The sequence below is a fragment of the Pelodiscus sinensis genome, chromosome 16 (genome assembly GCF_049634645.1).
Source record: "Pelodiscus sinensis isolate JC-2024 chromosome 16, ASM4963464v1, whole genome shotgun sequence".
In the NCBI taxonomy this organism is placed as follows: Eukaryota; Metazoa; Chordata; order Testudines; family Trionychidae; genus Pelodiscus; species Pelodiscus sinensis.
This window is the reverse complement of record NC_134726.1, coordinates 37,095,348-37,119,534: the sequence shown is the minus strand read 5'-3', so window position 1 is coordinate 37,119,534 and position 24,187 is coordinate 37,095,348. Positions and strand designations below refer to the sequence as shown.

The following is a 24,187-nucleotide window of genomic DNA, read 5'->3' as shown; positions in this document are numbered from 1 at the left end:
AGCTGCATGGCATTGGAATTGCTCCTGAGCAGCCGCACAAGCGCCCTGCTTACAGTGGGGTGGGCAAAACGGCCTCCACAGACTGGATCCGGCTTGCCAAGTGGGTTGAGCCAGCCCACGGAGGTCCTGCTACTTCCTCTCCCCCAGGCCAATCAGGGATCGGGGAGCATGCGGAGCTTAGAGTCAACCCTGGCGGTTGACTCTAAGCCCTGTGCACCCAAGATCAGGGAGCAAGAGACTTCGCGCTCCCCCCTACCCCCAGGCCAATCAGGACTTGGGGGTGGGAGGGGAGTGCATGAAGTCTCCTCCTAGAGGCACGTAAGCATCCCGGTCCTGCCCCTTCCGCCTGAGGCTCCGCCCCTTCTGGGGCAGCCTGGGGCCACTTCAAAAATTTCTGAAGTGGCCCCCGGTCAAAAATTATTGCCCGTCCCTGGGTTACAGAGAGCACTGACACTCATCCCTTTTACGGGATGTTCCCTCTTCAGACCACTTTACAGCTCTTGATCAGTCGATCCCCTTTGTCCTCCACAGGGCAGCTCAATAGTCTTATGCCCATTTTACAGAGGCGTGAAACTGACGCGTAGCCCGATGCCTGTGGAAATCCACACGAATCGTGCCGTTTGAATGAGCTCCCAGAGCAAGACCTCGGAGCTGGAGGGCTGAGTGTCCGGACTGAGCTGCTAGGCCCTGCTGCCCATGAAAAAGCAAACTAGGTATCCCCCTTCAAACCCCTCCCCAGAACTCTTTGTCACGCGGCCTACAACTAACGTGACAATGACTGTGTTGCTGGTGTGCAGAGACCAATATTGTCTCATGGTTTCCCTGTATTCCTCCCCCCCCCCCCCCCCCCGCACACCATCTACATCCATCTAGTCTTGTCCTAGCTTTAGACTGGAAGCTCTTTGGGGGCAGGGGCTGTTCTGTGTTTGGGCAGCTTCTGGCACGGCGAGGTCCTACCCATGCCTAGGGCCCCTAGAGCAGTGGTGGGCAACTTGCAGCCTGAGGGCCACATGCGGCCCATTGGGGTTCTGCCTGCAGCCTGCGAGACTTTTTCTTTCCCCTTGTCCACGAGCAGGGTTGCCGGATTCTGTCAGTTTCCTTCCACTTCGTTTATTTCCTACCGGTGTCACTCACGTGACACACACCTAAAACCAGGGCACATGCAGCGAGGTGCGGGCTGATGGCACACAGCACTGACAGAGAGCTGGGCGCTCTCTCTGCAGCCATTCCCAGCGTGGCTCCGGTTCAGTCGGCACCCCTTGCAAATTCTAGGTACGCAGGCGCAGTGAGCAACACAACCCTACCCTGGGAGACCGATTGGGTAGGACAATCTTGAGGCCAACTGAGATGAAGGAACATAAGAACCTAAGCACAGCAAGGCTGGGTCAGACCAAAGATCCACGTCGCCCAGTGTCCTGTCTGCCCACAGTGCCCAATACCAGGTGCCCCAGAGGGAAAGAACAGAAACAAGGAAACATCAAGTGGTCCCGCCCCTGATTTCCAGCCCCTGACAAACAGAGGCTAAGGACACCATTCCTACCCATCCTGGCTAATAAGTATTAATAGACTTAACTTCTATGAATATATCTAGTTCTTTTTTGAACCCTGTTAAAGTCCTGGCCTGCACAACATCCTCTGGCGAGGAGTTCCACAAGTTGACTGTGCGCTGCGTGAAGAAAAACTTCCTTTGGTTTGTTTTAAACCTGCTGCCTATTCATTTCATTTGGCGATCGCTAGTTCTGATGTTATGGGAACAAGTAAATCACTTTTCCTCGTGCACTTTCTCCACACCTGTCACGAGGAAGACCACTCATGCAGCCCACTCACTACCCTAGACACTATGGAAACATAAAGGAATGGCTAATGCTATCTAGGAGCCTGTACACTGATATGTCAAGATGCACCAACGTGCTCCGACCTCGAAGGGCAGTAAAACCTAGTGGAAGGAACCCACGTGAAACCCAAACTCTGAACCTACCAGCTGCTGGCTGTCGCTGAAGGCTCTGAGATCCTCCACATTGCAGTACGACAGGTACTTCCCCAGGTAGTTTAGAAACCACGCCGTTGAGTTTTGCTCCCCGTCACTTTGGTTATAGCACTTGGGCTTGACACCTGTCGGGGAGGAGAGTTGTCATGTCTCAAAGGCTGTGGAAAAATCGATATGGTCCATCCTCCCCCCCCCCCCCCCCCCCGCTTGCTCTGGTGCCTTCGTCCCACAGTTTCCTCGTGACCCAGAGTGACAATGCTGGCAGGCCCCAGGCATGTGTGGCTAGGAGAGATGAGCCCTTCCCAGGCTCACAGACAGGTTCATTGGTGGGCCCAGCGGGAGACCTGTCCTTGTGTGTATCCAGATACTGCAGAGGAAAGTTGCCAACAGTCAGACACGAGGGTAGTGGGTGAAGATAGGGCTGAGGGAGGCAAACCCTCAAACCCTGGCCCTAGCCCCGGCCCTACTGCTCAGGCTCTGCCCCCATGGGAGCCAAACCGCGCCCCCAGCATCACAGGGAAGTGGGGTGGCATGCGACCGCAGCCTTGCCAGCCCCAGAGCACAGCAAGGGGGTGAGTCTGGAGCATGGGGAGAGCAGCCATCATGTGGTCCCAGCTTCCCTAGGCCTGGAGCTCAGGGAAGGCGGGCACTGTGGGGCAACAACACTCCCCCCCACCAGTACGCCTGCAGGAGGTGTTCTGGGGCTGGAGTGTGGGCAAGTCCAGGTTGGCGGTTTGGGAAGGTAATGCCTTTCCCTGCCTAGCATACCCGCTGCCCATGGTCAGACACTTCATTCATGAATGCTCTCCCTGGGGAGAAATTACTTCCTGACCTTCACTGGTACTCAAACATGAGGCCTAGTGATGATTACTCATTGCAATGATGGTCCTAACGTTTGCTTTTTTTATTATTCTCTAAATGTCGAATTTAAAAAAAAAGAGTAAGTGGCGTGCCTCAAAAATATCCTGCAGTAGAGAGTTCCGCAGGTTAACGATACAGTTCACAAGGCGATTACCTGGCTGAAGGAGATAGTTCTTGAGAACGGTGTAAATGCCTTGTTGCATCTCTACCGTGTAATCCTGGTAGTGGATATTTAAGGCCTTCACTCTGGTGCAAGGGGAAGAAATGTGAAAGCATTTACAAAAAAGGCATTGCATTCTGCGGCTGGGGAATGGATGAGGTGGTTGGACAGAGGTGCAGAGAGCTTGCGAGAGGTCCTTTCCTGCACCCATTCCGCTTTCTGGAAATTATGGATCTGCTCTTTGGTTTCTGCCCTATCTCCCTTTGCGAGCACCTCGAAGTGCGCAACAACTTCTGTAAGCAGCCCCAGAGCATTTTAAAATGCAGGAGATAACACATACCGATGTGTCAATGTAACCCTGTGGGGGGCCCATTGGGGTTCAATGCAAGGCCCACGAGACAGTGTGTTTACCTTTGCCCAGGTACAGGGTTGCCAGATTCTGTTAGGCTTTGTCTTCACTGTGAGTTTTTCCAGCAGAAAATATGCTAATGAGTGACTCATTAGCATAAGTAGCAACATCATTAGCATATTTTGTGCCGTTTGTTTTTGGGCAAAGGGTTTTTGCCTGGAGAGGCATAAAGATCTTGTGTAAAACGGGGTTTTTGTGTTTGGAATAACGGCCGGCAGATACTTACATTTCCTGGTAGGAGGAGCAGCTAATATTGGTTGGGATGAGCTGAAGATGAGTCGCATTGATGCTGGGAAGGAGGAAGTGTAAATCCTGAAACAAATATCTCCACTCCAGGGGCATGAAGTTAGAGAAGCCAGAACTAACTTTGTCCCAAACAGCTGTCAGGAGCATGTGACTCAGTGCTGTAAGCTGGGGGTCTGTCAGATTGGCCTGACGCGGGAGGAAGAGAAGAAAGTGTCATCGGAAAACGCGGAGGGTAACCTATGAGCTGAGAGCAGGGAGAACTGCCGTTAGCTGAAATCTGCTGAATTTGATACATGATTTCGGGTCTGCCAGCCTGGACCAGAGGACCCATCTAGCTGGGACCCATCTAGGTCTGTGTCCTGTCCTCAGCTGAGGAAAACTGATGGATAGGAGAATTTGGTAAAATGCTTATTATACTTATAGAAGGCCCGGTCCCCTGAAGCTAACCTAGGGCTGCCAGATGGTTTAACCAAAAATACCAAACCCCCCCCCCCCCCCCAAAAAAAAAAACACCGGGGAAAATTTCTGTTGAGGGAAAAAAAAGAGGGGAGACCAAAGTTGTTAAGCAAAACAAATAAAACAAAACAAAACAGCATGGCCCCTTTAAGAAAGGACTTTAGGCTTTTTGTTGGCGGCCATCTTTTTTTCTTGATCGGAGCCAGAAGGCAGCTTCCCCGCGGAACCAGGTAAACGGGGGGCCTGGGAAGGGGAACGGGCAGGAGCTGGGCTTGGTTGCTGAGTATGTGTAGGGTTGCCAAGTGTCTGGTATTTTCGCCTCCTGGCAGGGAAAAAAAAAAGAAAATACCGGACATTTTAGGTGTCCAGTATTTTCTGATTTTTTTTTACCAAACAGGAGGTGAAAATACCGAACACCTGGCAACCCTAAGCTGACCCCATACAGCTCACTGCGGGCTCCCCCACAAAAGGTGAGCTCACACATTGACCTCTGAGTAAGATTTGCATAAGGGGCCTGCAAACGTGCCCTAAACATGAGCTAAAATGAATTCTGGACTCATAGAATTTAGAGCCAGGTTAGTCAGTCCCAGCCAACAGGAATCCAGCCCTCCTGGGTCGTAGGTGTGGATTCGTGCTCTTCTTCTGAGAGAGTTCCACAGTGTATGCTATATCCGTATTATTATATCATTTTGTCGGCTATAATGTAAGCTCCCTGCATCCCATCCAACCCTAACCCTCCATAGCAAGATCCGTGGGGCTGCACTGGAAATTCCTGGATTTCTGGGGTTGAGTCAGATTTGGGGACTTCACTACCTCAGGCCTGGTGTGACACCCTCAGGCTGACACTAGGCTCCTTGGTAGAGTAGGTGTGCACGTGTGTGTTATTTACAGGTCAATATATACAGGTTGGACCTCTCTAATCCGGCACCATCAGGACCTGACCAGAGAATTTGCCGAACCATGGGAGGTCAGTAGTATCTAGCAGCATGACCAACACTTCCACTGCTTGCTGGGCTGTTAGAGGACATTTCGGGGTCAATTAGAGCTAAAGAACAGCCCAGAACACTGAGAGCCAGGACTGGTGGCTGGAAACAAACTTTATGGGACCACGGGAAACTTAGCCACACCCGTGATAAGTGACCATCTGGCTCACGCAAATCATGCCGGACCATGGATGTTGCCGGATCAGAGAGGTTCAACGTGTAGTCATATGTAATGGTGAAATACGGTGTGACCATAAGACAGAAGAAAAGTAGTCGTTCTGCATTAACTATTCTGTCGTTTTAGGCTATGGAGGAACAAAGTAATTCAAAATGTGAATCCTGGAATCAGTTAATACCTTTCGAACAGCAGACATGGCAGCATTCAGGAAATGAGCAATGTCTTCAAGCGGAATTAACTGGACAATCTTCTCCACCGTGGTGTTGTTAGCGATGACCTCTGGTTTGGTCAAAAACTCTGCCACATCATCGAGATGTGCAGTAGCAATGACGTCAATCTACATATTTGAGAGCCAGACATTGGAGATAGCATTACACTGTTTACAAACGGCCTTCATTCGATTTCATTAGGGTCACGGTGAAGTGAAAGGACAGAGGACATGTCGCGAAACTGTATGATCGCACTGATTTCTTCCCAGCAAGACAGGGAGGCTTTCCAAAAGCTACAGTCTAACTCTAGCAGAAATTATGGGCCTAAGGAGGAAGTAACAGTTAATTTGAACTAAGGGGTTTAATCTCAGAATCCCGCTTCTCTGCCGCATGTAGACACGGGCAGTTACTTTGGGCTAGTCAGTTTCCAAAATGGTGACCGGCCGGGAATATTCTAATCAAGCGCGGGATATTTAAATCCTGCACTTCTTTAGCAATTTTGGTCGCCCTCATTAGCCTCCCTAGTTCGAACTAGGGGGCTAGTGTAGACGGACCCTGACTGATTTCATTTAGTGTTTCCCCCTCCCATCTCTGTTTCTGGAGGTCTGAAGGAGGGTCAGTTCTAAAGTAACACCCTTAAGAACAGGCAACTGTCCGAGGGTTGGGGCTTTGTTATTATTTCCCCCAAAGGTATCAATGTCACAAAAACCAGCGTATCAATATCACTCAGTGACATTTTGGCACCGGCAAAGAGTGGTTCTCCCTCATCAGCAATCAGACCCTAAAGTTCCCCACTAAGTTGGTAGCATCCGTTTACTCTACCGTGTCTATTTTCTCTCTGCCAGTGCTCTCTGATCTGCCCTGACTGCTCATGTGTCTGCTGCTGTTTCCACACTGCCATCTTAAGCTTGGATGCTCTCAAAGAAATGTTCCATGAGGACACCACCCTCTCCACCTTCAAGACCTACTTGCATGACACGGATAAGAAATTGGCCAACGAATTATGGCTAAGCTGAGGGGCCTTTAGCCATAGGGGATGTGGAATTATTTGCTAACGCCAGAGTACTCCAGTGTCTATAAACATTGGCTGTGTTCTAACTGTGTACCTTTCACCCCACCCATCACATGGACATCATTTTCTTGGATTGTAAGCTCCTCGGGGCAGGAATTAGGTGCTCATTTGGGTGTTTGCATGGAAGCCTTAGCATATTGTGAGTTCTACAGGAATACAAAGAGCCGAGGGAATGGTTGCTGAAGATCTGTGTCCGGTGCAGGAAGCAATTTCTCCTCTAACAAATCAAAAGGCTTGATGGCGTTCCTAGTCCCACTTTCCCACGTTAGATCAGTTAAAGTGCAGTGCGGAGACACACTATTGCGTGGCAGTGGAGACACATTATTGCGTCTCCTTGATTCCCATCCATAACGCGCATGGTTCAGGGGGAAACAAAAGATGACTTTTTCTAACTGCTGACATGGCCAACTCAGCCTGGGATCTGAGAATCAAGCTGGGTTGTTTTCTTTTCCTGTAACATCACTAATACATAAGAACGTAAGAATGGCCATACTGGGTCAGACCAAAGGTCCATCTAGTCCAGTGTCCTGTCTGACGACAGTGGCCAATGCCAGGTACCCCGGAGGGAGAGAACCAAACAGATGATCAAGCGATCTCTCTCCTGCCATCCATCTCCACCCTCTGACAAACAGGCTGGGGACACCATTCCTTACCCATCCTGGCTAATAGCCATTTATGGACTTAACCTCCATGAATTTATCTAGTTCTCTTTTAAACCCTGGTATAGTCCTAGCCTTCACAACCTCCTGCGGCAAGGAGTTCCACAGATTGAATACATGAGATAGCAGGGCTGTACATGGGGGAAGAAGGGGAAGTGCATGAAAGGTGCAAACGCACATTCTATAGTCCCTGATGAGGCCAATTCCAGCCAAGCTGGGGAAGGCTGGTGTGGTGCGTTGCCCAGGGGAAGGCTGCGGTTGATTTCCCTCCCCGCCCTCACAAATGCGGCCGGGGCAGGGGGGAGGACTGGGCCACCATAGCAAGAGCAGGGCAGCCACTTGCCCCTCCCACGGCTTGGGCCATGGCCTGGCCAGACAGGGTCTGCTTCTGCCCCAGCCTTCCCAAATGGTATTCATTTGGTTTTCTATATGCCAAACAAAACCTAATTACGCAGTTCCTTTTCCTGCCTATACTATGAGCAATGCCATGGACTGATGCAAAGCCTTTCCCTATAAGAGACTGGCAGCTGATGAGGTGGCTGCTTGATAGGACAACTCTCCCCAGTGCCAATCTTGTGTGACGTGTGTTAGCAATGCACCATGACATACGTTGTACGGGCTAGGAGGTACGAAATCGTGCTTGTTTAGCTGAGAATGTGTCAAAACTTTTGCTGGTCCTCATTTAAATATTCCTCTCAGCACTGGAATAAACGCGGTATCTTCTCTGAGTTTTACTCCGCCCCTTTTTTTCTTTAGGGATGATCTGAACTGCAAATTTCCTTTTGGATGGAATCTTTGCTGTTACCTAAAATCTATTTCACTACTATTAGTCTATATATAGTCTTAACTGAAAAACTATTTCGGAATAGGGGCTGTGTAAACGCTCCACTTCTGCTATTTCGAAATAGCGCCTCACCAGGGCCATTCTAAGTTATCCCTCCCCAGTGCCTTCTGGGGCTCTACATCAAGATAGCACGTCTACATTAGGGAAGCCTGCCTCCGACTCATTTTGAGGTTTCCCTGCAGTATAGACGTGCTATTTTGAAATAAGCTATTTCAGAATAACTATTCCGGAATAGCTAATTCCAAAATAAATGTGCAATGTAGACATAGCCATACTGAACAGTGTTGTGAAGTTATAACAACTTCAGTTAGAGAGATCAATTGATGCAAAGTGGTGAAAGTCTAATATGGTTGGTGCTTAAAAATTGCTAAAGATATTAGAGTGCAGCATTTTAGTGATTAATACATCCTCCTTATATAAAGATATGGATTCCTGTGTCGTGTGTTATGAATAAAATGGCATGTGATCGTGTGATGTAACGTCTCTTTTTTTTTAAGAAACTGGCAAATTGTGATCCATATTATGAGGAGTCACAAAAATGCTTAGTTTAGTTCAACCAGTAGCAACCAGTTTGCCATTATGGTTTTGTACCACTACCAACCTGGTAGGTCCAAGTAATTTTAAATACTGTCGACCAGTACAGGGGTGTGTATTAAGAATGTTTTAAAACATTATGACACATACTAAATGAGTTGTTTTAAAATGAGTGTTTATTGATGAGCAGACAGATACAATCACACAGAATAAAATGGTTTAGAAACAAAATGGACATTCCCATGAATGTTAGCACTGGTTTACAGAGCCGGGGTACAATTCAAGGATAAACGTCATTTCAGGTGTATTACAGGTATGCATAGTCTTGAAAAGAATCATATGATGAGGTCACTTAAAATCCTCGCTTTTCACATGATACTAAATCCATTAATTCTGCTAATAAAGTCAGACTTCTAAACTATTCCAGGACTATAATTTCTGTCTTTAAAACCAACTGCCTGGTTATAGTTAAGTAAGAATATGCTTCCATCCAAGATTATTCTGATCGGATACTGTTGGATTAATCTTTGTTACTGTTGGTCACATTTTTTTAACACATGTACACTTGCCATAGTGATAATTTTGGCATTGTGCTGTCAACAACTTAACAATTACTTTCCATGGAACGAATTAGGTGGGAACTGCTCATGGTATCAAACCCATTGCTACTGATTAGACTAAACGTAGGACAAAAACTGAAGATGGTTATCTTGCCAACTGGAGCAATGTGTGTGTGTGTTTGATACTTGAATAAAACCAACAGCTAGTAGCTTTCAAAGACAAGCTATCATTTGAAGCGTGCGTGAGGCAAAAAGGAATGGCAGAGTCCAAATGAGTAAACCAGTTTGATTTAAGGGGGCTCTCTAATAAATAGACTAAACCTCCCTATCTCTAGGCAAAGATCATAGTTATGATGCAAGCAGCATTCCCTGTAAGCTGAGCGCTTGGGCGGCTGAGAGATTCAGGTGCCGCCCAAGCTTATTAGCAGAGCACCCACAGTCAGCAGTAGCTATTTCTCCTGGTGGTGCACATTCACACATGGCTCGGTGCACGTAGCAAAAGTCATTCCGCCCATTGATGGAAAAAATTAGAGGGAAGCCTGGATGCAAGTGTGGCCATTGGTCTAGCTGAAAATGTTCTGATAACTTAGGGCATTCACTCTTATCTTTGATCAGAAACAGGTCTTGAAGAAAAAGGCAAGCGGCCAGGAAGACAACGTCACTTCTCATATTACACATGGAGGATCCTTAGATCTTCCCTCAGCCCAAGCTGATCCCTGCTATAGGAGCTGTAGCCATTCTGGAAAAGCCAAGAGAGCCCAAGAAAAGGGGGGGAAAATCATCTTCCTTAAAAATCTGAATGTTTCCCCAGGTGCCATAAAGCGCCCATGATTGCTTGGGAGACAGTTGTTATTTGACTATGCCACAGCACACTGATTAGAAAAACTTACTCCATCAATGTCTGGGTAAAAGGTCTGAAGTTCACTTAATTTAGCCACCGAACAGAAACTGCCGATGTTTTTTTGCAGCCAATCTCTGGTCCCGTTGGTTCCATCCTCGCAGGCGGAGCCTGGAAAGTTTCAAGTACAAAGGGTTAAACCACAGACCATCTACCTGATCACAGACAAGCCGCAGTGTCCGAGAAGGGGTCATTCCTCCCAGTGCAAGCTTGATTAGCGATCTCACTTTCAAGCATGACCTCTAGACGCCGTAACTTCCCCCCACTCGGCCAGTGTCTTACCTGAGTCTGCGAACTGTGCGTTCAGGTAGGTCTTCTGAAAGCCGTAGACATCTTGCCGCCTCTTGGCTGGTAATGCTGAGTAGACGTCGCTCATGGATTTAATGCTACAAAATAAAGCCAGACGTAGCCCGGGTTATTTCCACTGGGGAGTGGTAGCGTGTCTGAGCACAGGGCTGGCTTCCTATTGCTTGTTATCAGTGGGCCACCTTGTCATTAGTAACATAAGAACGGCCAGACGGGGTCAGACCAAAGGTCCATCCAGCACAGTATCCTGTCTGCCGACAGTGGCCAATTCCAGGTGTCCCAGAGGGAGTGAATCGAACAGGTAACGATCAAGTGATCTCTCTCCTGCATCCATCTCCACCCTCTGACAAACAGAGAGAGACACCATTCCTTACCCAGACTGGTTAATAGCCAATGATGGACTTAACCTCCATGAATTTATCCAGTTCTCTTTTAAACCCTGTTATAGTCCTAGGCTACGTCTAGACTGGCATGATTTTCCGCAAATGCTTTTAACGGAAAAGTTTTCCGTTAAAAGCATTTGCGGAAAAGAGCGTCTAGATTGGCACAGACACTTTTCCGTAAAAATACTTTTTGCGGAAAAGCGTCCATGCCAATCTAGACGTGCTTTTTCGCCAAAAAGCCCCGATCGCCATTTTCGCCATTGGGGCTTTTTTGCGCAAAACAAATCTGAGCTGTCTACACTGGCCCTTTTGTGCAAAAGCTTTGCGCAAAAGGGACTTTTGCCCGAACGGGAGCAGCATAGTATTTCTGCAAGAAGCACTGATTTCAGACAGTAGGAAGTCAGTGCTTCTGAGGAAATTCAAGGGGCCAGTTTGACAGCTGGTAAGCTTTTCCACAAAAGCAGCTGCTTTTGCAGAAAAACTTGCCAGTCTAGACACAGCCCTATAGTAACGGCACATGATAAGGCACGAATGGTAGATTCCTGCGCTAATGCCACGGCACAGTTTTGTATCCGCATAAATGACCTGCAGATATCTGCACCCGCATCTGTGGATGCAGATACCCGCGGATATAAAGCAGATATCTGTGGATATGCAGGGGACTAGTGAATGGGATACTTTCAAACGTGTCTTATCCCAGGCCTGACTGCCTGTGTACCGCGGCGTCCCCACTAAATCTCAAGGGATAACACAAATCTATCCATCCCCCTAGCATATGGTTTTCTACAGCTGCAGAGTCAGCTTTGATTTCCTTTGATTTCCAAGTCTGATCCCTTTCTCTGTTGACTGAACATTCACAGTTCAATCCAGGGGTGGTGCGTATGCTAGGCAGGGGGAGGCGTTGCCTTCCGAAACCGCCAGCCTGGCCCCGCCCACATTCCACCCGCAGAATGCCTACGGTGGGCCTACTGGGGGGGTGGAGTGTTGCTGCCCCCAGCACCCGCCCTCCCTCATGGCCCGGGAGGCTGGGACCTCCCTGTGGTGCTGTGCGGGATGTGTGGCTTGGTTCCCATGTGGGCGGGGCTTGGCAGAAGGGGCGGGGATAGAGGCAGGGCTGCAGGCTCGCCTCCCCCAGCCCTACCTTCACCCACCGCCCATAGCTCAATCCCCGCAGGAAGAGAACCCCTCCAGTCCTGCCACAGCCCAGGGGTGGAGTCAGCTGTGGGCTCAGAGGGGAAGCCAAGCCACAGACTGGAGTGCGGCAGGGACTTGAAAAAGCGAGATGGGAACATGGCGGCTCCTATCCTGCGCCTGTCCCCAAGCTGTTGGCCTCTCTGAGATCTGCTGAGGAACAGGGAGGGAACCCGACACAGGGGGAAGGAGCATCAACTCGAGCACGTGGCTAACTCCAAAACAAGGGTAGTTTTCTGCTGGAACACGTGCTCCTCACTGGATTTGAAAGCTAGTCGTACCCGATAACCTCCATTCGCCGGGTGCCTCTAATTCGGGAACACCCGCGGTACCGACCCTGGCAGCTGGGGGAACGACGGCTGTAGCCAGACACAAAAACCCCATCTTGTTTTTCCACGAGCCCCATCTTGTTTTTCCCCCCCCCAGAGAGCAAGAGAAAGGCAGTCAGCCTTTGATGCCCTGGGAACACAGGTTTGCTGTCTGTCCCTGACTCTACCATAAACAGAAACCAGACAGTAAATGGGCTAGCTGACGACCCGGGGCCTCCCGTCGCCCTGATGGCTAGTACCAGTAATTGACACGCCTGCACTGTCCCAGGAGAGGAATCTTCGCCCATCACATACCAGAGGTGCCCATTGTCTGCATTTTCCCAGGTGTAAATTATGCTTTGCACCCTTCGTGGGAAACTTGGCATTCAAAGCCATTTTTCCTAATTGGCCACTTGAAACCAGGAAGAAGCCTACATGACCCAAGGGGTATAAAAAGAGGTTCAGCTGCCCACCCCATTTGAGCTCCAATCATCTATACCTGCTGGCAGGTATTGATTGTCTCCCGAGGTCTGTGGGACGCCCAACCTCGCCCTACTTCTTCCCGAGGGATTGAGAGAAAGACGCTGGCCACGCCAAGTCTGGAACGCAGGGGTGAGAATATATACCTGCTATGTGTCTATTTTGCATGCATTTAATAAGAGCTCAGAGAACCAAAGGGTTTCATGGTACCTGTAAGTGACTTATTAGTGTAATTTCTGTCCTGTCCTTTGTAGTGTCTGTGTTATCTGTAACAACTAAGTTTACCCTGTAACAATAAATAGTAACTGTTTAAGCTTTAACCTGACTCCTTCAGTTGCTGTAACAGAACCAAGCACAATTTAAAAGAACTTCAGCCGGTCTTAAGGGACTCACTGCCCTGACCGTCGGCTGACAACGGCGCAGCGGCGCACTCAGCCAGAGGCCTTTCCCTGCTGCTCCCATAGCAACGGGTGTGTGTGTGGTGGGAAATGTGGACTGCCAAGGAAGCGCCCTACCCCTCGCTCCCTCCCTGGCCCGGCAAACTCTTTAATCCGGCAAACCCTGTTTCCCCAAGGCTGCCGGATGAAAGAGGTGGGAGAGTATTACAATTCCTCCCCAGTGCCTCCCCTAAGGAAATGCCAGTTGAGCGTGTGGGCCGACGGACTGAATGCTTTTGGTGGGATGGGAAATGCGGAGGTAAAGGAGAGATACTACAACAGGGGTGGGCACAATATGGCCCCCGGGCCGGATCTGGCCCTCCAAGCTATTTGATCTGGCCCACCCTGCTGCAACCCTGCCCCCAGGCCAATCGAGACTTGGGGGCAAGGGAGTGCACAAAATCTTTTGCTCTTCAAAGCAGCTGGCCAGGGGCCCGTGGTGCCTAGAGGGAGGCACTAGCTGTTTTGAATAGTGAATGACTTTGCACAATCCCCCGCCACCAGGTCCTGATTGGCTTGAGGGTGGAGGAGTGTGCAAAGTTTCCTCCTCCCCCTTCCCACCAAGGGCGCATGACGCCCAGAGCAGTGTTTCTTAAACTGCGTTCCGTGGCAGTTTCTTAAACTGCGAGGCAGTCGGAGGTGTGCCATGGAGAACAACAGAGTTCAAAATGGCCGTCCTTAAAGGGGCAGTTGACTTTTTTTTTTTTTTGATCAATAACTTCCTTCCGTCCCTTCCCCCCACTTTTTTTTTTTGCTCAACAAAAAACCCTTGGGGTTCCTCATTAAAAAAATTATTGTTTGGTGTTCCTTGGTCTTAAAAAGTTTAAGAAACACTGGCCTAGAGGGAACTGCCAATTCTGCCTGGTTATGTCTACATTACAGGGTTTTTGCACAAAAACCCGTGGAGTGTCCACACCTCAAGCACGTTTTTACGCAAAAAAAAATACAGTAAATCGAGAGGACAGAGGGCTTTTGTCAGTAGAGTTATTCCTCTTCCCACGAGGAACAATTCCTTTTTGCACTACAGCTCTTGCGCAAAAAGGCAGGTGTGGACGCTCAGCAGGGGTTTCTTGTGCAAAAAGAGTCTATCACAAAAAGCACAGGTGCTCTGAGGGCCATTCTATGAATGGCCATCCGCACTTTCTTGCGCAAGAGTGTCCATGCAGCGCGGACGCTCTCTTGCGCAAAAGCACGTTGCTTTTGCAATGCGCTTTGAGGTCTGGACACACTTTTGCGCAAGAAGTTTTGGCGGAAGCTCTCTTCCGCAAAAAGCTTCTTGCGTAAAAATCCTGCAGTGTGGACAAAGCCCCTGAGGCCCCGCCCCTTCCACCTGAAGCCCCACCCCTTCTGGGGCGGAGCCAGCCCGCCGCCATGAACCAACCGTCATGAAGTGGAAAAAATGACTGCCCACGCCTGCGCTACAGCATCACTGATAGTCCAGGATCCGCACCCGGCCCAAGCAGCAATGCCGGCGGCACCCAGAGCCGAATGCAGCGCCAGAGGGGATAGATACTCACATGGCTTGGTAAAAGGGGCAGGGCATAGAAAGAGGCAGCAGCTCCAGGGTGGTTGCGTTTACCCCCGGGAGCAGCAGGCTGAGTCTGTGGAGCCATGCGGTGGTGTCTTCCAGCGACATGTCGGTGATGTGGGGGAAGACGAGTTCGGCTGCCCTCATTAGCATGGTGTCCCGCACCTTGGCATTGCCCAGCAGCCCGGCGCGCTGGGGAAGGAAGGAGAAATGAACGGCAGGCACCAGGCAGAGGCCAAATGATCCCAGGTCCTACTCTCCCGGCCTGGTGTAGTAGAAAGCAGGAGCCGGTTGGGGTGACCTTGGAGAGGCTTTGGGGAACTGATGCGGAGCCGGGGGGCTTCTTGTAGGCAAAACAGCAACGAAGCCGACAGCGTCCGATGCCTGAATCTCCTCTTCATCACGCCCCCTGGCGCACCCCGGAAACTGCCCCGACTCCCAGGGACTCTCTCGGGATTTAGAAGGGCACAAGTGCAAGGAGAAGAGGGCTGCTCTCACACCGAGGTCTTTGGTTTTGGAGTTGGTGGTTCCAAGTCCTAGATCCCACAAAACCCTGAGACCTGGATGCCCAGAGGTCGGGCTACTTTCCTGCATCGTTCCTGTGTGGACAACTACAACCTACCAGAGCTGTGGGCGTCCTAGGACAAGCAGCAGGAATCCTGTCTAGCTTAGTGCATGCAGATGTTATGTAACGGTGTAGGGGCTCGATCCAGAGTGCACGTCGTTCAATGGAAAGACTCCCAATGACAGCAGCAGCCACTGGATCAGGTGCTCTGCATTGTCTTTCAGTTGGGGATTGGGGTGGATGTGACCCTAACAGCACCAGTGGGGACACGGTTGTCATGACATACCCGAAAGGTGGCATGGAGTGTACCACGGGAAAACTAATAACCCTCCGACCACTCCTATCCTTTGGCCCGCCATGCTCACGGCACACCTATTCCAGACAAAGGGACGTGGTTCCACGTGGTTCCACCTGTGTACACGTGTCTCCCACGTGAATTAAGCGAGGTAGCAAGGTGTGACCAAAGACGGGGAAAAGCGCAAAGGGAGCGAGTGGGGAAAGGAGCGCTTCATCTCGCCGGGGACAGCGACTGCACCGCCAGGAAGTCCTCCTGCCTCATGAAGCAGGGTCGGTGAACGTTGGCAAGGAGCGCGGGCCAGGGCCGCTCAAGGCCCCTCACTTGAGGGACTAAGGACACCAGCGCTCTTGAAACCACAGCACGACGTGTCCTGTAAGCCGAGGGGTGACGTGTCTGGGAGCTGAGCACAGAAACCTGCTTGGGCCAAGATTGTGACTTGCTGAAATTAAGTTTTGGACCCAGAAGCGTGTTCATAGAATCCTAGAATCCTAGAGCTGGAAGAGACCTCAAGAGCCATCAAGTCCAGCCCCCTGCCCAAGGCAGGACCAGCCCCAACTCAATCAACTCAGTCAGGGCTTGGTCAAGCTGGGACTTCAAAACCTCTAGGGATGGAGATTCCACCCCCTCCCTAGGGAACCCAGCCCAGCGCTTCCCCACCCGCCTCCGGAAATCGTTTTTCCTAATCTCCAACCTAGACCTCCCCCTCTGCGACTTGAGCCCATTGCTCCTCGTTCTGCCCCACTGAGAACAGCCTCTGTCCATCCTCTCTGGAACCCCCCTGCAGGGAGTTGCAGGCTGCTCTCAAATCCCCCCTCACTCTTCTCTTCTGCAGACTAAAGAAGCCCAGATCCCTCCACTCTCCTTGTAGGTCTCTAATCATTTTCATTGCCCTCCGCTGGATCCTCTCCAATGCGTCCAGAGCCTTTCCGTAACAGAGGGCCCAGAATGGGACGCCATGCTCCAGGTGGTGTGACTTGTCCCCATTTCGAACCTTCTTCCTTATGCTTGGGGACACTTCAGCCTGTGACGTTTTGCTTAAGAAACATGTTTTAGACACAGGCTCAGTGTGCGGATAGAAACAGAGTGTTTGTTAATCCGGTCAAGGCTCTGTCTCTTTAAGGATCTCCGTGGGAGTTGTGTGAGGGTGGGATGCTGCGGAGAGAAGTTTCTGGGGAAGTCAGCAGCCGGGGCTCACCCTGTTGCCTCCGAGGCGAGGTTTGGGCCGGACAGAACAGCTGGTGTGTCAGGGGACTGTTACGGCGCTTCCCAGCAGCCAAACTCGGCTGCTGAGGTAACGCAGTAACTCTCAATTCTGGGAACCCCCAGGCACCACAGCAAATTTCACACAGTTCCTCTGAGGAAAACCCTTCTCACTGGTCTTTGTGCAGGAGGACAGGAGGGAGGGAACCTTCCCTAAGCAAGGCCAGAATAAGGATCTTGGGGATTTGGGCTACGTGGCACAGCTCTTATTGCATCAGTCGGGGAAACGCCCTTCTGGCTCATCTAGTCGATCTACAGTTGCTTGCGGTCGTGAGGATGCCAGACCCAGTCTTCCTTCTGGTGGCACGAAGGACACAGGAGCAGCATGTGTGGGAACCCAGGGGACGTTACTAATGTTTATTTACCTTCATCAGCAGGGCGTTGAGGTCATCCAGGTAAGCACTGAGGTGCAGGAGCGGCTCCTTCTTGCTTCCGATGGCCTCGAAGACCAGCTGGATGGCCGCCGCGCTGTAGATCGCGTTGCTTTCCGCCGACAGCTGGGCCAGCGCGCTTGCTGAGAGAAGGTCGAGGGAGTCTTGCTGTGTCGGACACAGAACACGGGCGTATGAGAAGCAGCCCCCAGCTTCCCACGCAGCTGGACTTTCACCCAGAATCTTAACCCAGAGCCAATGGGCGTTTTTAGGGGTGTAGCAAACGGCAGCATTTTGCTGCGAGCAATTGCCAGGGCAATGGTTTTATCCTACTAACCAAATGATCTGAAGACACGGTCTGTGTTTTAAAACCCGTTTGGCCTTGCCTAGCAGCAGCCATCTTTGGGAGCTGGAAAAATCTCTGCCTTGTCCCCTTTCCAAGGTGTATTTCTGATTCCTAGGCAGTGTTCCCGCTGATCTTTTCCATTCACGTGCGGATTTTTTCTGCCCATGTGTGGAATAATTTTATGCGCACCGAGGCATGCGTGAATGTGCACCACCAGTAGAAACAAAAAACCTATCTGTGGTTGCTCTGCTAATCAGCTGGTTGGCCTTGGGATCTTTCCTGAGCAGCTGGGAACACTGCTCCGAGGCTGTTTTAGGATTGCCCACTTGCTTTGGGATGCTGCTCTTTGACATGGATTCTTTTCCCTAAGCCGAACGATGCCGACCTACTCAGGTGCGACATTTCCCCGTGACAGGTACACGTGTTCTATTCCCAAGAACAACAAACCATCGCGTTTCAAAGCTGGCCCTTACCCCTTGGAATTTGCTCTTTAATGCGGTGAAGTCAGAATATGAGCCATAAACAGCGAAAAGCCCAAAATATTGTAGCAGCCATTGCCTGTCGGCGATGATTCCTTGGGCACAGGCCGAGCCTAGGTGAAGGGAAGCAGAGAGTCAGGAAAGATTCTTTGTGTGGAATTAACACTGCGAGTCCCCACGGGTGACAAAACACAACCAAGGATCACGTCCCACAGCTTCCAGGTTGGCAACCCAAGGGTTTAAGCACAGCGGTGGGGGACCTTTTTGGGGTGGGTGGCTGCTAATCCACAGAAAAATCAGTCGAGGGCTGCACAGGCTGGTAGATTGTGTGTGCTCCAACCCCACGGCAAGACGGTAGGGGGAAGGAGAGAGCACCAGCATGGGCTCCCCAATGCTGAAGGGGGAACCCCAAGCCTCAGGGGCTGGATCCAGGCAAGCCAGGGGCCGCATCCGGCCCCAGGGCCCCACCCCTGGTTTAGAGAGAGATCAAATTCTTCTCTTCGGATGCACGTGGTTTGAGATCTTGTTGAATTCAGTGGGGATTCCAAGCAGCGTGAACCAGAGAGCTGCAAACCTGCCACACGATTAGCTGATGGGAAGCGCTTCCACCTTATTCCTGATTAAAACCCTGAGCATCTGCACAGTCTAGGGAAGTTTTAGAAGAGACGGGGTGTGCCCCTCGCAAAGCGATGCCCCCGAAGGCAGCCTGGGGGATGGGGAGACGTCACCTGTGGACAGCCGCACTTTGCTAGAGACCAGAACAAACCTCGGAGTCTGCTCAACCTACAGGACATTATGCGACGCCTGAATGGTGCCGTTTTTGCATAGTCCTAAGGCTCGGGGATCCAAACGGCCTCGGTCTTTGTTACCTGAATTTTGCAGCTGGAAGTGAAGAACTCTCTTTATAAAGGAGACGATGTCTTCTGGGTTCTCAAACGTCCCATTGGCTTTGTGGTCACTCAGGATCTTCACTCTGCAGAATAAGGAGAGTTAGGCGGAGACAGGGACCGCGTGAAGATCAGTGTCCGGAGTACACTCTGCTAAAGGACACGGAAAAGCACCCCTAGCCTTTCCCTGGAAGCACAAAGGCTTCTACCAGGTGAGCTAATGGAGCAACTTTTCTCCCCCTCCTAGTAGAGCAGTAATGAACAGACAAGGAGCAATGGGCTTAAACTGCAGCCAGGGAGGTTTAGGTTGGACATTAGGAAAAACTTCCTGTCAGGGTGGTGAAACACTGGAATAAGTTGCCTAGGGAGGCTGTAAAATCTCCGTCACTGGAGATATTTAAGAGCAGGTCGGACAGACACCTGCCAGGGCTGGTCTAGACAGTGCTTGGTCCTGCCATGAGGGCAGGGGACTGGACTCGATGAACTCTTGCGGTCCCGTCCAGTTCTAGGATTCTCTGCTCCAGAATGAGTCAGAGGCAAACGCAGACGGGTTAACTGGGCCATGCCCCGATTCATTCAGATTCTCCAATTGGAGAGAAGGCCTCACTCTATTCCCTGCCCCCACCGGCGTGTGGTGGAACCACAGCGCCTTAGCCCTGAGATGGTCGCTTCACGGCCTCTTACAGGAAGCCAACTGGTCAGCGTTCAGCGCCTCCGTACAAGAGACGCCAGCCTGAGGTCTGCTCTGGCTTTGCATATCTGCTGCAGCGTTTCCAGACCCGTCGGGTCGCCCGTCTGACCGCCGCACGGCACCGGCCCCTGCAATCCACCCAGAGTCCCCGGCTGGAGCCCTGTTAGTGAGACTACAGCATGTGCATCCTCGATAGACTAAAGTATCGCCTGGTGCAGGTAAAGATCAGGACAGAGCGAGAGGCCACTAACGCCCTGGCAAAGCAGAATGTTGGCTAAGTCGGTTACGTCCATCGAAGGGGCCTGATAGCAAGAGCGAAAAATTGGGATGGAGTGGGAGTTAGAGGCACCGTTAAATCGGGACAACTGGTCACCCTACGCCCAGCCCTAACCCAGCAGATGATCCATGCCCCACATGTGAGAAACTCCCAACGGCTCTGACAATCCGACTCTGAGACATTTCCTTCCCAACCGCCCCTACGCCCATGAGGAGGGCCCTGGCGTAGAAGAGACTGCTCCCATAGCTTAGCGACGGCGCCGAAGGCCTCTGTGTGACTACTGGGATTTTTTCCTGGCCTCCGTTGTGGGGGGCCCTGAGGTATCTGGCTGGGATACGCACATGGTGGCGAGGGAGTCGCACGACATGTCCAGAGGTAAAAAGCCAAGATTCTGGGCGGTCAGGCCGCTCAGGAAGAGGGTGAGTCTCTCCCCGAACCAGACGGCGTAGTCCCCCGCCGAGAAGTGCTTGAACATGGTGCTCATGTGGCAAAAGATCTCGCCCAGGATGAATCTTCTCACCTCGGCGTGAGGCAGCTGAGTGAGGTGGTGCTGCAAGCCAAAGAGTGAGCGAGCAGCATGAGAACCGGCCCTTTCTGCCCGCTCTGAAATCCAGGGGCAGGCGCCGGGCGGGGCTGGAACGTGGGTCTCTCCCCCAGCGAAACCCCAGGGGCATCTTTAGCAAGCCCGGCGTCAGTGCCCGTCTGGGACCTACGCGGCGCTCTCCAGCCCGTTGAGCGGCAGGGAAGGTATTTACCTGCTGCGCAGCGGCGTTGAACGCATCCAGGAACTCCCCGGTGGTGCGGGCGTTCAGAGCGCTGAAGATCTTGCCCGCTTTGTCACTGTCGCGCAGAGCGTCGCTCGCCAGCGTGTAAGACGCCAGCTGCGCTGGGCTGAGCCCGACCACGGCATCGGCCTAGAAAACAAAAGCCATAGGCCGGTCCTTTTGCAGCGGGACGTTGACCAGCAGCCAAAAGGGAAACCAAAGCTGCCGGCAGGAGGGTGCTGACCAGGCCTTTGGCTCCGGCGGTACTTACTGCGCTGAAATCTGCCTTGATGCCCACCAGATCCTCGTAACTGGCCAACCTGCCGAAGGAGCCCCAGTTTGCTTGTAGCCAGCCCAAGCTGCCCTTGGTGTTCTCAGTGCAGGGATCATCTTGAAATAAAACACAGGTTGGGGAAGAGCTTGGGACCAGCAGGGGACACGGAGCCTGTGCATCCCCAAGGAGCCATCCCCCACGCTGCTCCTGCACCCCCCACCCAGCCTGCTTCCTGCACCCCCAGACCCTCCACCCTAGGAAAATCTAGGATTTACTTCTCCCTTTTGTGCAACTGTAACCACCTGAAGGCAGGTGTGAATCTGGACCCTCTGGAGCTGAGTCTAGGAGTCTCTACCACTCGAGCTAAAAGCCAGCTACGTCTCAGCCTAGGCTGCAGCGCTCCCTTGTTCTTAGCTCTCGCTGTAAGAGATCTAAGTGCCGCGCCATTCCTCAAAGAGTTATTTCAAGGGAAGGGTTTTCTCTCGAAATGACCACATCTTAACAGCATCTGTTATGTCGAAATAGCGCCATCATGCAAATATGCAAATGAAGCACGGGATATTTAAATCCCGGCCTCATTTGCAATTTCGAATGTCTTCATTTGCATCTCTCTCTCGAAAGAGGGTGCAACTGTAGATATACCCTATGTTATTTCGGAATAACTGACTGTCATGGTCATGAGGGATGGCCAGCAACCTGGGGACTAAGGGGTTAACTGTATCTAGCCAGGTAGCAGTCAGCCAATAGAAATGAAGATAGGGATTTTAAACTGGGACAAAGGAATTTGGGGGTTTTCCCTCCTTTGTCTCTGGGCCAGTTTTCTCTAGATACTGAGGGAGACAGAAGACATGTCTCTCTCTAAGAAAAAGACTCTTCATAATGTGTAAGTAGGGTAAAGTAAAGATACATCTGTTTTATTATTTTCTGTTGTGGGACTTTGGATCAGATGTCTGTGCTGTTAGAAATGGGTTTTCCTCTCTTTTGTAACTAAGTTTTGGCCCATGGGAGTCCTCATGAGTATATTAATTGGTGACTTTTTCCATCTAGTCATTATGCTAAGGAGTATTGTTGTGATAATAAAAGTGCTTTCTTTTTTATGAACCTGGTATTGGTTCAGTTCTGCGTCCTGGAAAATCTGTCTGTGGGATCTGCCTGCCTCTGACTAGAGGACAGCAGCCACAGATGGCAGTTTGTATTTTTCTCTTCTATTTTTCAAGCTCTTTGGGGGAAAGAGCTTGAGGCACCCTGGGGTTGGTTTCAAGTATCCACCCTTGTTTGTGGGTTCAAAACCACTTGATGGTGGCAGCGGATTTTTATCCCCAAAATCTAGGTGTTTAGGATTTGGGGGAGAAGTTTTATACCAAAGCCTGGAGAGAGAAGGTTTTGGGGTACTTGTGGGCCCCCACTTCTGCATTCATCATGCCAGAGTGGGGAATCAGCCTTGACACTGATGTTATTCTGAAATCACGCTGCTGTGTAGCCTCGGCATGTGGGTTACACAACCCGCGACTGATTTTTCTGTGGGTCGCCAGCTCCTAACCCTATCCCCATCCCTGCAGGCAAATTCGCATTGCTCCCTTGCAGACGGATGTGGACTAGTTACTCCAGCTGAAGGTGGGGGAGTAACAGCAAGAGGCACCAGGTGCGTTGGCGTCCGTCACTTTTTGAATAAGGTGACCTGGCGTCCAGCCTGTTGCTGTCGCTGGGAGTTCTGTCCTTGTAGAAGAGTCACGGAACTTAGACGGTTGCGGGATGCTCTCAACGTACCCCCTTGAGCCGCCTTGGCCGTGAGGTAGGCCCTCGCGAAGCTGTAAACATCGTGTTGGCTCGCGGGTGACATGTGCTGGAAGCTGCTGTCTAGGCCGGCCATTCTGTGGGCAAAGAAGAGGGGGGTATTTGGTGTCTTGGATCAAACCTCCCCGCAGCTCTGTGGCATGAGCCCTTCGACACACGATGGTTTTGTAAAATGGGAGTCGGCGGTGAGTCGATGAGCAGTTTGCGCCTGCAGGAGGCTCGGGGACTGTGCTCTGCTAGAGAAGTGGTTGTCAAAATGTGGTAGATGATGTTCCCCTTTCCAAAAAACGTCTGCTACCAGGTACCCCGCTCCGAGTTGGGGTCAGAATATACCTTTGATTCAACTGCCAAGTCTTACTCACTAGAATGCGTTGTCCGTCATTACGGGACTTTTCCTGCATGCCCCCCTGACGAGAGCTCACGGGCCTCTAGGAGTAACGTACCCCAGTTTGAAAACCACTGCTCGAGAGCGATCCGACACACAGCATCACTTCCCTGAATGCTCAGTTAGTTGTCACAAAGCTCCGCCCACAGCCTCCAGCTGTGCAAATGACCGCATAGAAATACAAGGGGGTACCATAGAATCATAGAATAATAGGACTGGAAGGGACCTCGAGAGGTCATCGAGTCCAGCCCCCCGCCCTCAAGGCAGGACCAAGTTCCGTCTACACCATCCCTGACAGATGTCTATCTAACCTGTTCTTAAATATCTCCAGAGAGGGAGATTCCACCACCTCCCTTGGCAATTTATTCCAATATTTGACCACCCTGACAGTTAGGAATTTTTTCCTAATGTCCAACCTAAACCTCCCTTGCTGCACTTTAAGCCCAAGGGCAAGAAGAGAGAAATTGAAGAAACTTTAGGTACAACTTCAAGTACCTAAAAGGGTGTTAACAAGGAGGAGGGAGAAATATTGTTCTCCTTGGCCTCTGAGGACAGGACAAGAAGCAACGGGCTTAAACTGCAGCAGGGGAGGTTTAGGTTGGACGTTAGGAAAAACTTTCTACCTGTCAGGGTGGTCAAACACTGGAATAAATTGCCTGGGGGGTTGTGGAATCTCCATCGCTGGAGATATTTCAGAGCAGGTTGGACAGACGCCTGTCAGGGATGATCTAGACCAGAGTGGGCAAAAGGGCCTCCAAGGGGTGGATCCGGCCCACCAAGTGGGTTGATCCAGCCCATGGAGGCCCTGCTGTTCCCCCACCCCCAGGCTAATTAGAGCCTGGGGCCGGGGGAGGGGAGAGACGTGCGAAGCTTCCTCCTGCCCTGCCAGGAGCACTCAGCACTTTGAAGCGCCATGTGCTGCTCGTGGGGTGGGAGGAGACGCCACGCGCTCCCCGCCCTGAGTGGCCTGTGGGCAGGAGAGCTGTGCAAAGTTTCCTCTGCCCTGCCCCTACCCTATGAGGAGTGAGCGACACTTCAAAGTGCCATATGCTCGCACAGGGCTGGGGCAGGGCGAAGGACGCTTTGAGCAGCTCCCCTGCCCCCAGG

At 51.3% G+C, this 24,187-nt stretch overlaps 1 protein-coding gene across 4 annotated transcripts in view; it reads right to left on the bottom strand.

Annotated features, from left to right (window-relative positions):
- Window positions 1–24,187, bottom strand: part of LOC102455891 (uncharacterized) — a 100,745-nt gene that overhangs the window by 27,735 nt on the left and 48,823 nt on the right. For all 4 annotated transcript variants that reach the window (XM_075899815.1, XM_075899817.1, XM_075899816.1 and 1 more), the window contains 14 exons: window positions 22,669–22,772; window positions 20,899–21,017; window positions 20,619–20,777; window positions 20,205–20,413; window positions 18,878–18,981; window positions 18,003–18,121; window positions 17,178–17,351; window positions 14,679–14,881; window positions 10,339–10,442; window positions 10,049–10,167; window positions 5,459–5,617; window positions 3,644–3,849; window positions 3,003–3,094; window positions 1,979–2,112 (listed from right to left, as the gene is read on the bottom strand). In XM_075899815.1, the coding sequence (XP_075755930.1) occupies window positions 1,979–2,112; window positions 3,003–3,094; window positions 3,644–3,849; window positions 5,459–5,617; window positions 10,049–10,167; window positions 10,339–10,442; window positions 14,679–14,881; window positions 17,178–17,351; window positions 18,003–18,121; window positions 18,878–18,981; window positions 20,205–20,413; window positions 20,619–20,777; window positions 20,899–21,017; window positions 22,669–22,772 (2,005 nt within the window). The remainder of the gene's footprint in view (window positions 1–1,978; window positions 2,113–3,002; window positions 3,095–3,643; window positions 3,850–5,458; window positions 5,618–10,048; window positions 10,168–10,338; window positions 10,443–14,678; window positions 14,882–17,177; window positions 17,352–18,002; window positions 18,122–18,877; window positions 18,982–20,204; window positions 20,414–20,618; window positions 20,778–20,898; window positions 21,018–22,668; window positions 22,773–24,187) is intronic.